This window comes from Sorex fumeus, unplaced genomic scaffold (genome assembly GCF_029834395.1).
Source record: "Sorex fumeus unplaced genomic scaffold, SorFum_2.1 ptg000008l, whole genome shotgun sequence".
NCBI classification, from domain to species: domain Eukaryota; kingdom Metazoa; phylum Chordata; class Mammalia; order Eulipotyphla; family Soricidae; genus Sorex; species Sorex fumeus.
Genome location: NW_026606065.1, coordinates 90635255 through 90647340, shown reverse-complemented (window position 1 = coordinate 90647340; position 12086 = coordinate 90635255). Strand labels below are relative to the sequence as shown.

At 36.4% G+C, this 12086-nt stretch overlaps 1 protein-coding gene across 3 annotated transcripts in view; it reads left to right on the top strand.

The window, feature by feature from the left end:
* NBEA (neurobeachin) overlaps positions 1 to 12086 on the top strand; it is a 663869-nt gene that overhangs the window by 170507 nt on the left and 481276 nt on the right. For all 3 annotated transcript variants that reach the window (XM_056109123.1, XM_056109115.1, XM_056109106.1), the window contains exons 12-16: positions 6920 to 7072; positions 9251 to 9419; positions 11127 to 11206; positions 11828 to 11890; positions 11980 to 12077. In XM_056109123.1, the coding sequence (XP_055965098.1) occupies positions 6920 to 7072; positions 9251 to 9419; positions 11127 to 11206; positions 11828 to 11890; positions 11980 to 12077 (563 nt within the window). The remainder of the gene's footprint in view (positions 1 to 6919; positions 7073 to 9250; positions 9420 to 11126; positions 11207 to 11827; positions 11891 to 11979; positions 12078 to 12086) is intronic.

Sequence of the window (12086 nt, the reverse complement as noted above, 5' to 3'; positions counted from 1 at the left end):
TCATCAAACACCCTTATTTTGCCCAGATCTCTATTTTGCTACCTGCAGTGTTGATTTTAAGTTAGAGCTAATTTCCTTTATGGTTCTGATGATGTGATAAGAAGTTAGTAGATATTGATAATCATTAGTTTCTGATATATCTTTGCTGATAACAGTAGGTGTTTGTTTTGTGTTTTTTTAGGCCACACTTGGCAGTGCTCAGGGTACTTCCAGTTGTTTTCAGGGACCACTCATGGCAGGGATTGCGGGACCATATGTGGTGCTGGGGATCAAATCTGGGTTGGCTTCATGCAAGTTCAAGCACACTACCTGCTCTACTGTTGCTCTGGCCATTAAATACTATTTACATACACACATATACACACACACAAACACATGTATATGTAGCATTGTAGCACTGTTCTTCCGTTGTTCATTGATTTGCTCGAGTGGGCACCAGTAACGTCTCCATTGTGAGACTGTGTTCGACATATCGAATACGTCACGGGTAGCTTGCCAGGCTCTGCCATGCGGGCGAGATACTCTCAGTAGCTTGCCGGGCTCTCCGAGAGGGGCGGAGGAGTCGAACTCGGGTTGGCCATGTTGGCTGCCTGCAAGGCAGACGCCCTACCGCTGTGCTATCGCTCCAGCCCTAATGCAAATACACAACTTGTAATAAATACTGTGCATGCATTTTTTTCCCTTTTAAGAATTCAATACATTTTGTCATCCATCAAATATACTTATTAAGTACAAGGTATTTGCCACTCATTGTTCTAGGTACTTTGGGATGAGAAACCAAAAATATAAAGTCCCTGCCCTCAGAGAACTCAATATTCTAAAAAAGGAAATGGCAGGGACATATAAAACATAAAATAAATGGACAATTCTCAAAAAATTAGAAATTGAGCTCCCATTTGACCCAGCAATAGCACTCCCGGGAATATATCCCAGAGAGGCAAAAAAGTATAGTCGAAGTGACGTCTGCACTTGTTTGTTCATTGCAGCACTCTTTACAATAGCCAGAATCTGGAAAAAACCTGAGTGCACAAGAACAGATGACTGGTTAAAGAAACTTTGGTATATCTACACAATGAAGTACTGTTAGAAAGGATGAAGTCATGAAATTTGCATACAAGTGAGAAAGTATCATGGAAAGAATCATGCTAAGCAAAATGAGTCAGAAATAGAGGGACAGACATAGAAAGATTGCATTCATCTGGGGAACATAAAGTAACAAAATAAGAAACTAACACCCAAGAATAGCTGAGATAAGAAACAGGAGGTTTACTCCATGGCTTGGAGGCCAGCCGCACACTCTAGGGGTAAAGGCAGCTCAGACTGAGAAGAGAGCACCAAATAAAGGGTGTTGGGAAGATCTGCCCAGGATGGTAGATACATGCTGAAAGTAGACTATAGACCGAACATGACTGCTATTCAATTCCTCTTTTGCAAACCACAGCACCCAAAAAGAGAGAGAACAAAAGGGAATGCCCTGCCATAGGGGTGGGTTGGGATGGGGGTGGGGGGGGAGGGGTAGGAGGATGCTGGGAGCATTGGAGGTGGGGAATGGGCACTGGTGGAGGGATGGGTGTTTGATCATTGTATAACTAAAACCCAAGCACAAAAATTTGTAAGTCTACAACTGTACCTCACGGTGTTTTACTAATAAAATTTTAAAAAATAAATAAAAATGCAAATTATATAACAAATTAGACGTCAATAAAATAAATAGGTTAGAAATTGAAGAGGATAGCAAAATTTCTGGATAGGTAGTTAAAGGAAAATATAACCAAAGAGCTAGCATTAAAGTTTGAAGTATTATGCTCCCCAACTAATATATCCTTCAACTACAATAGTTAGAATCAAAAACAGTAAGGTATAAGCGTCAAAAATAAATCACTGGAAAATAATTTAGAGTCCAGGATTAAATTCTTACACACATTAACAGTTAATTTATGAAAACTGGGACAATAAAGTAAACAAGAAACAAATGCTTCTTCAATAAATCATGCTGAAAAAAAAAGATAAGACACTTGCAAAGAAATAAAATCACAACACTATGTCATGCCAATATTTCATGATTACATAATATTGACTATGAAAAAATGAATTAAAGACTTAGTTAGATGTTAGATATGAATTCACAAAACAAACAAAAAATAGACAAATAGTATTATACTGGTTCTGTGATCAGAGAAGAAATTTGGCCCCAATAAGGGAAACAATGGTAAGGCTGAATAAATGGGATATAAAAAACATTCTAGTGAATAGGAGAAAATATTTTTCCACCAAACTTCTTAAAAAAGCATTAATATTCAAGATACATAAGGTACTCACAAAATGACAGCAAAACCGCCCCATCAAAAAATGGTAAAAGAGAGAGAAAACATGCTCACTGTTACAGATTACCGTGAAAATACAAATTAAAATTAGAGTGAGCAAACTATTAAGCTATCTATGCCACTGAAAATAACCTATCAAAAGCTCAGAAACTACAAGTGGTGGTGATGGTTGGAGGAGAAATGAAACCGCTGTTAGTGGGAATATAAGCTGGTTCAGCATTTAGAAAATTTCATGGGAATCACTCAAAAAATTCGAACAGATTTACCAGATGATGTAGAAATTCCACTCCAACTGACTGATTCAAAGAAAGAAAAATGGTAATCCAAAAGAATGCATTCTTGTATCTGCTGCAGAAAACTATTTATAATAGCCAATATTTGGAAAAAAGGTAATTTCCGAATGATGAGTGGATAAAGAAACTGTGTTATATGTAGCACTGTAGCACTGTCCTCCCATTGTTCATTGATTTGCTTGAGCAGGCACCAGTAGCGTCTCCACTGTGAGACTTGTTGTTACTGTTCTGGCATATTGCATACACCACGGGAAGCTTACCAGGGTCTACCGTAGAGATGGGATACTCTGGGTAGCTTGCCGGACTCTCCAAGAGGGATGAAAGAATAGAACCCAGGTGGGCCACGTGCAAGACAAATGCACTACCTGCTGTGCTACATATGTACCCAACTGGAATACTACTCAACTATTAGAAAAGCTAGAATGTGTTTTGATATAATAATGATTGGAACTAAATCGATTTTGTTCAGAGAAGCCAGACAAAATAAGACAAATTCTGGATGATCTCACTCAAATATGAAAAGTTAAAAGGAACAGACAAGGCCAAGTGAAAATGACTCTAACACTCTAGCTACAGAGTTGAGGTTACAGAGGAGTGAGGAAGCTGGTTGACAAGGGCCGTCATCACTTAATCTTTAATAAAGGGGCAAGAAGTGAAGTGGCACAAGGAAAGCCTCTTCAACAAATGGTGCTGGGAAAATTGGACAGCAACTTGCAAAGACATGAACTCCGACATCTGTCTAACGTCAGGGACAAAAGTCAGAACAAAGTGGATTGAAGACCTCAATATCAGACCTGAATTCATAAGGTACGCGGAGGAAATTGTAGGCAGAACCCTCCATGACCCTGAAGCTAAAGGCATCTTGAAGGATGGAACACCACTGACCAAGCAAGTGGAAACAGACATAAACAAATGGGACCACATTAAACTTAGAAGATTCTGCACCTCAAAAGAAACACTAACAAAAATACAGAGATTCCATGGAATAGGAATGAAGATTCACCCAATACCTATCTGATAAGGGATTAATATCCAGGATATACAAGACACTAGTAGAATTGTACAAGAAAAAAATCTCCAACCCCATCAAAAAATGGGGAGGAGAAATGAACAGAAGCTTCCTCAAAAAAGAAATACAAATGGCCAAAAGGCACATGGAAAAAGGCTCCACATTGCTAATCATAAGGGAGATGCAAATCAAAACAACAATAAGATATCATCTCACACAGAGACTGGCACACATTCAAAAGAACAAAAGCAGCCAGTGTTGGCGTGGATGTGGGGGAAAAGGGATGCTCCTTCACTGTTGGTGGGAATGCTGACTGATCGAGTCTTTTGGAAAACAATATGAGCATTCCTTAAAAAACTAGAAACTGAGTTTCCATATGACCCCGAAATACCACTCTGGGGAATATATCCCGAGGGCACAAAAAAGCACAGTAGAAATGACATGTGTACCTATATGTTCATTGCAGCACTCTTCACAATAGCCAGAATCTGGAAACAACCTAAGTGCCCGAGAACATATGACTGGTCAAAGAAACTTTGGTACATCTATACAATGGAATACTGTACAGCTGTTAGGAGAGAGGAAGTCATAAACTTTTCTTATAAATGGATAGACATGGAGAGTATTATGCTAAGTGAAATGAGTCAGAAAGAGAACAGCAGACATAGAATGACTGCAACTCATCTGTGGAATATAAAATAACATAATATGAGACCAACACCCAAGAACAGTAGTAACAAGGGCCAGGAATATTGATCCACGATTGGAAGCCTGGCTCAAGAGCTGAGGTAAAAAGCAGCTGGCATAGATAAGGGATCACAAAGTCAATGATGGTTGGAGGGATCCCTCAGGATGGGAGATGTGTGCTGAAAGTAGATAAAGGACCAAACATGATGGCCTCCCATTATCTGTATTGCAAACTATGATGCCCAAAAGTAGAGAGAGAGAGTAAGAAAGAAATTGTCTGCCATAGAAGCAGAGGATAGGATGGGGTGGAGGTTGCAGGAGGGATACAGGGGGGCATTGGTGGTGGAAAATGTACACTGGTGGAGGGATGGTCCTTTGATCATTGTATGACTAAAACTCAATCATTAAAGCTTTGTAACTGTATCTCACAAGATTCAATTTTTAAAAAAGATAATCAACAACAGTCTTTGTACATATAGAATATAAAGCACAGAGTGATAGCACAGCAGTAGGGTGTTCGCTTTACAAGCAGCCAACATGGCCGACCCGAGTTCGATTCCTCTGCCCCTCTCGGAGAGCCCGGCAAGCTACCGGGAGTATTCGATATGCCAGACACAGTAATGACAAAGTCTCCAATGGAGACGTTACTGGGCCCGCTCGAGCAAATCGACGATCAACGGGAGGGCCTTTTATCTTTAAAAAACAAAAATAAATAAAAATGTAAATATTTTCACCAAAAAAAGGGGCTATAAGATGGATACTGACACTATGAAGGTAAAAGGGATACAGTGTGCAGTGTGGTAACAATAGGGTGCCCCTGAAACTTAGTTATATTTAGAAATACAAGTTATCTCAATTACAATTAATGTACAAAAATGTATAAAATCGCTTTCTCAGAGTAGAATGCTATGGTTATTTTGGAAGTAATTTTTCCTATTTTTTAAATTGATCTCAAAAGCCTAAGCATAAAATAGATTATATCCCCATCAGTAGAAGATCCACATATTCCTTCTGCCCTACGTTAATATTATACCCTGAATTTTCCTGAATAGGAAAGGGCAGTGATCAAATAAGACTTCTGTCTGGTACCTACTGTAATCCCTCAGTAAATGTTTTGGTGAACATATATTAAACTCAAGAACAGAATAAGGATAAGATAGGCATAAGGAACTATCAATCAGGAGATGATGAAAGATAACAGCCAGCCAAACTAAAATTGTTTCACTAATTGCTTTCAAATATTGTGCGGTTGTGATATTTGCTTTTATGTTCTCAAGAAAAGCTACCTTGAAAATAAATTCATGATGATAATATATGGTTCTAAGTCATTAAAGTTAAAATGTGATTTGAACAAAATTAAATCACTTCTTTGTGATGTAGGGTCACATAATTTATAAGATGTTCAATGTTAGGCATAGCTAGATACATTTGAAAGTGTAAGCTAGAAGAAAGTCTATCCAAACAATTTTTCTGAAACAACTTATACTTAAGGTAAACTAGTATTATTCATTTCAGACAGAATTTGTACAGTTTTTACAGAGCTGTAACACAGAGTTATCTCATGGCGCTGGGCAACGGTGCTCTCAACTTTTTCCAACCACAGCCCCCTTCTCAATGCTGTTTCCTTTCCATGTCCCCACTTCCCACGGAGTGGTTCCCTAGGCTCATGCCATAGTCCACAAGTCACAGGATTTTCTCCTGTAGGCCTCTTGGAATATCCTGGGAATCCACATTGGAATGGAATTCTTTTCCTTATAGAAACCATTCAGAATTCAATATTCAATAAATTATGTAGTATACATATATACAAATTGGGTTTGATTCCTCTGTCCCTCTCAGAGAGCCCGGCAAGCTACTGTATTCCGCCGGCATGGCAGAGCCTCGCAAGCTCCCCGTGGCATATTCGATATGCCAAACACAGTAACAACAAGTCTCATGATGGAGACGTTACTGGGCCCGCTCGAGCGAATCGATGAACAAAGGGAGGACCTTGACCGTGACCTCGTATTTCCACTAGGAACATTGAGCAAGACTACCACCCTTTATTGTTTCCTATTCTAATTCATACAGGATTGCTAACTACTTGCATACTGTGACCATCTGAGTTCCTCTCATAAGGAAGTATGGAATTGCACTGCTTTTATATTTAGATCCAACAGCTGTTTCCATAGGACGATCCGGTTTTGACATTTTAGTTTAAATTAACCATTTTTAAGAAGAGGTTTGCTCTAATATTTTCATGTGAAATGCATTTTTAACCTGGATTATACAAAATTTTATCATTTCAGCATAATCTCAGTTAAAAGGAAAAAACAGATATTTTATATTATTTTTTGTTCTAAACCTTAAAGACCAATGTATACGTAGAACAAATACCACTTTGCATTAGTCACGTTTCAAGGACTAGTAGTTATTCACAGGGATAGTGGCCACTGTTTTGTATAGTGTTGTATAGTGCAGCTTTAAGTTTTGGAAGCTCATTTGTTTATCTCCATGCTGTTGATAGTTAGTGATCATTCAGAGAGATGTGACGTCCTGCAGTCCTGCAGTTTTGCACTTTGGTATTCTTGATGTTTTTAGCTTAAGTTTCTGTTTTCTTTTCTTAGTCATCCAGAGTTCATATAACTAGAGCTGTGTTGGAGCAGTTTTTATCCTTTGCAAAATACCTCGATGGCTTATCTCATGGAGCCCCTTTGCTGAAGCAGCTTTGTGATCACATTCTATTCAACCCAGCCATCTGGATACATACACCTGCAAAGGTATGATTTTTTTCCCTCACTTTTGTGAAATGCTGTGAATAGTAGTTATTAGATCAAAATTATTTAGTAGAAAACATTGATATTTTCAGACATCTTGTAGTCAATCCAAAGAGTTTTATTAGATGAGGTCAGAAATAAAATATTTTAAAATTTTGTATATTAAAGTAAATTAAATTTTATTAAAAATTTAGGTTGATGTAGGAACTGTGTGGTTGCAAAGTGGGTTGTCCAAATTACCCTTGACTCTTATTCACAGAAATAGAAAGGACAGGGAAGGAAAGAGCGAGGAGAAGTATAAAATACGGCCAGTAGGTAATGTGTAGAACTTGGGTGCCTTGATCACACTGGTTGTGTAGAGTGATGGCATTGGCATATCTGTGGTATATATGTTGGCACGCATATATAGACTGCAAAGCCAACAGTACAGCAAGCATGGGATCGGAGGTATGGTAACCAAACTTAAAAGTGTGCTTGACAAATAGCAGGGCAGGGCAGGGATAGAGTCCGGGACATATTGAAGGGAAGCTGACACTGGAGTTGGGTTTGGTGTTGTAGTGCTGTATCCCTTAAACTTAACTAGGAATAACTTTGTAAATTATGGTGCCTTAATATTTACTAAGAAGTAAATTAGAAAAAATGAAGGTTGATATAGTACTGAATTCTAAAGTTGTTAAATATGATACATAAAGTATAAAATTGAGATTTTGTTAGACATAATTAAACCAAAGAAAAAGCATAATAGTAACTATTGTGGTAACTGTGTTATTTGGGATAGAAAATTGCTTGCATTGTGAATGTAGTCAGCATGACATTTAAATGTTATTTATAATAAAGTAAAATACAAACATTATGTCAGTTTTCTGAAAGTGAGCATAATACGTGTACAGATTTTTTTTTCTTTTTGGGTCACACCCCACGATGCACAGTGTTACTCCCTGGCTCATGCACTCAGGAATTACTCCTGGCGGTGCTCAGGGGACCATATGGGATGCTGGGAATCGAACGAACCTGGGTCGGTCGTGTGCAAGGCAAATGCCCTACCTGGTATACTATCGCTCCAGCCCCTGTACAGATTTTTCTACCTAAATTTAGGCTTGGTATAATCTAGGGAAAATCAGCTATGGTATACATTTTTCATAAATTTCAGCTTCCTTTTTACAATTTTAAAATCTTATAATTTTGGCTCAACAGTATTTAATTTAATTTAATTTCTCATATTTATTTTTTCTGATTTAATTGTTATGCTTTATTGAATATTATTAGATATAATTGTGTATAAACCTGAATTATTCATTCTTTAAATAGTACCTTAATGGTCCTTTCTATATGCTTTTGGTTAGATTCTTATTCTGTGGTATTAGATTAAGAAACAATGAAATCCAGTGAACTTTTATGATATTTGAGAATAAACATATTTCCCAGATATATAGTTTTGTGATTATGTTCCTATGAAGAAACTCATACACATTGAAGTGTTGAAATATATAGATTTTTAAAATGATTGTTTATGGTTACATTATTGTCAACATTTGTGGTTTTGATGCAAGAGTTATGAAGCCCCTCCTTGTCTGCCACCAAAGTGCCTGGGACTCTACATCACTTTAATCTACTTAGCTTTTTACAATATTTGATCTTTCTACCAGAAACCTTTCCTCCAGGTTCACGGTCCTCCCATTGTTCATTGATTTGCTCGAGCGGGCCCAGTAACGTCTCCATCGTGAGACTTCTTGTTACTGTGTTTGGCATATCGAATACATCACGGGTAGCTTGCCAGGCTCTGCCGTGCGTGCGAGATACTCTCGGTAGCTTGCGGGGCTCTCCGAGAGGGCGGAGGAATCGAACTCGGGTCTGCCACGTTGGCTGTGTGTAAGGCAAAAGCCTTACCCGCTGTGCTATCGCTCCAGCCCAGGTTACTGTGAATTATTGAATAACTTACAATGTTTTGTTAATAACATTTCTTTAGTAAATTTTTATTAAAATTTATTGACTACAGGTTAGTTTCTTTTCTTTTAAAGTAACACTAAAGATTTATTTTTGGTCTTATATTAATGGCCCTTTCTTGTCCTTTCCAAATGTACATTTAGTTTAGAATAGAATACATATTTATGATTCAGGCAGTTGAGAAATCTTACCTACATTTATTTTTAGTTCTCTAATTCTCTTAATATTCGTTATTAGGTTCAACTTTCCCTGTACACATATTTGTCTGCTGAATTTATTGGAACTGCTACCATTTATACTACCATCCGCAGAGTAGGAACAGTATTACAGTTAATGCATACCTTAAAATACTACTACTGGGTCATCAATCCTGCTGATAGTAGTGGAATCACTCCTAAAGGACTGGGTAAGTATGCACTACACCTGTTTTACACTGTGCTATGATTATTCCACCTTTTGAGTTACGTTCCCGTGAACTGAGGTTCACTGTAAGGAAGCGCATATTCACTATAAGGTAGTGGAGATTGAACTCAGTCTTCTGAAAACAAAACATAGCTTGAATTTCGTCTCTCCATTGGGCTCTTTTTCTGGCTCCGTGAACTGTTGCCTCTCCTCTATTATACTGTTGCCATGAATAGAATATTATATTGGCATATTAAGAATTTTTGTAGTAGAGGTTCACATCTTTCTAGTTTTAAATTGTTTTCTAGTTTTAATTGCTTTTAGAATTGGGGGCATGATATCGTGGACAGAAGGCTGAGAATCATATAAAATCTGTGAGTACATAGCACTTACATAGCACTGTCCTCCGTTGTTCATTGATTTGCTCAACCGGACACCAGTAACGTCTCCATTGTGAGACTTGTTTTGTACTGTTTTTGGCATATGGAATACGCCACGGGGAGCTTGCCAGGCTTTGCTGTGCGGGCAGGATACTTGCCGGGCTTTCCAAGAGGGACAGAGGAATCTAACCCGGATTGGCCACGTGCAAGGCAAATGTCCTACCCACATACCTGGAATAATTATTTTGAAGTATATTTGAAGTCATGAGACTAACTTCTCGAAATTTCATCTTGTACTTCAATCATAACTTACTAAAAATATTAAGGGGTTGCAATTTCATAATATCCATCGTTTTTAGAACTATTTGGGAATAAATGGTTTTCTAGAAATAAAGTTTTGGAATGTAGATAGACAAAAATAAATTACATTATTCCTTTTAGTTTATATGTTATTGTAATTCAGGAGCATGTGTTTTTAACTAAAAAAGTAGTGTTACAGAGGTTAAGATGCTGTATTACACGTGGCCCAGCTCACGTAGATCCTGGCGTTATAGTATGTTTCTCCAAGAGCTGCCAGTAGTGATCTTTGAGCACAAAGCCACGAATAACCCCTTAACACAGGTATGTCTCTGAAACTCAAAAAACAAAATCAAGCCAAACAAATAAAAAAAAAGTCAGAGAAGTGTAAGTTATACATCAATACATCAATGATTTGGGTACCATGAACAGGCCGTAAAAATCCTTTTTGCTTCAAGGAATAGTTGATATTTAATGAATTTTATGGTCTAGTTACCTGTTTTAAAAATTGTAATATTATTTTACTTAGTTTCTCTGTTTTTGTTACACAAATTGTGCATATTGTTGTTTTTATTGTTAACTTGGTATTTCTAATTATTTTGTCAACAGTTGTGATGGAATTTAAGTGTTCAGCTTATCATTCATTGTTAAATAAGAATTTGAGCATCAATATTTCTTTGTGTATATAAGTGGTTTAAAGAAAAATTGGAAAACAAACTATTTTGCAATTGCTTTGTTATGTTTTGTTATGCTTTGGTATATAATTTATGAATGGCAAAACTTAAGAGAAACTTTAAATATAATGAGGATGAAAGATTATTTGGATAAATTGCATTTGAGGGAGGAAAAGGGAATACATTAAGTTAGTAAGAGTAGGGAAACTGTCCTTGTGATTATATGTTTATTAGTGATAGTATTATAACTTAAAAACAAAACTGTCACAAATCTGACAGTTAGCAATCATTTGAAATTCTCAAATATCCAAAAATTGATTATAATTGTTTTCCCCTTTTTTGTTTTCTATTTTGTTCTAGATGGTCCTCGGCCATCACAAAAAGAAATTATATCGTTACGGGCATTTATGCTACTTTTTCTGAAACAACTTATACTTAAGGTAAATTGGTATTCTATATTTTAGACATAATTTGTAGAAGTAATTTTTTTAGTTTACAGTGATTTTAATATTAGGAGTAAATAAGTAAAGTAATTGAATTTTTAATTAAATTTGTTACAAGAGTAAGTCATAGCTATTAATTTTCATTGCATTTAACTTCTAAGTACTCAGTGATACCTTCTGTGATAAAGTATGTAGAGGTGTGGGGAAGGAGCATATGCATGAAAATTGAGCATAAAGGTTTTATTCGAAAAATGTTTTTTATTTCTATAGAAGGCACACGTTAAGTTTTATCACAGTAGAAATTGTGGAAGATTAACACAGGATGATAAAAATAGAATCAATATTGTCAAGTTTTTGTGGTAATTTAGGTTATTTAAAAAGAACAGATACTTAGACGTGTCATTAGAAGAAATTGTGAAGTGTCCTGAAATAATAGCAATTTTTAAAGAAACACTATGCCTTTCTAATTATTTACTCATTTATCTTAAATAAGATTACCTGAGTTATACCTGTTGATATATTAATTGAAACAACTCTTTAAATTTTTCTTTTTACTTAAAATGTTCATTTTGATGCCTATCTTGATTGTCAGTTAAATTAATAATTTTTTAAATTTAGGATCGAGGAGTCAAGGAAGATGAACTTCAGAGTATATTAAATTATTTACTTACAATGCATGAGGTAGGGCATTTGAGTCTTCTATTTTAATTATATAATTTAGAGTCTTAGAATAAAAGTATAAAGAAATATTTATCATTTTTATTATCCAGGATGAAAATATTCATGATGTGTTACAGCTACTGGTGGCCTTAATGTCAGAACATCCAGCCTCAATGATACCAGCATTTGATCAAAGAAATGGAATAAGGTATGATTA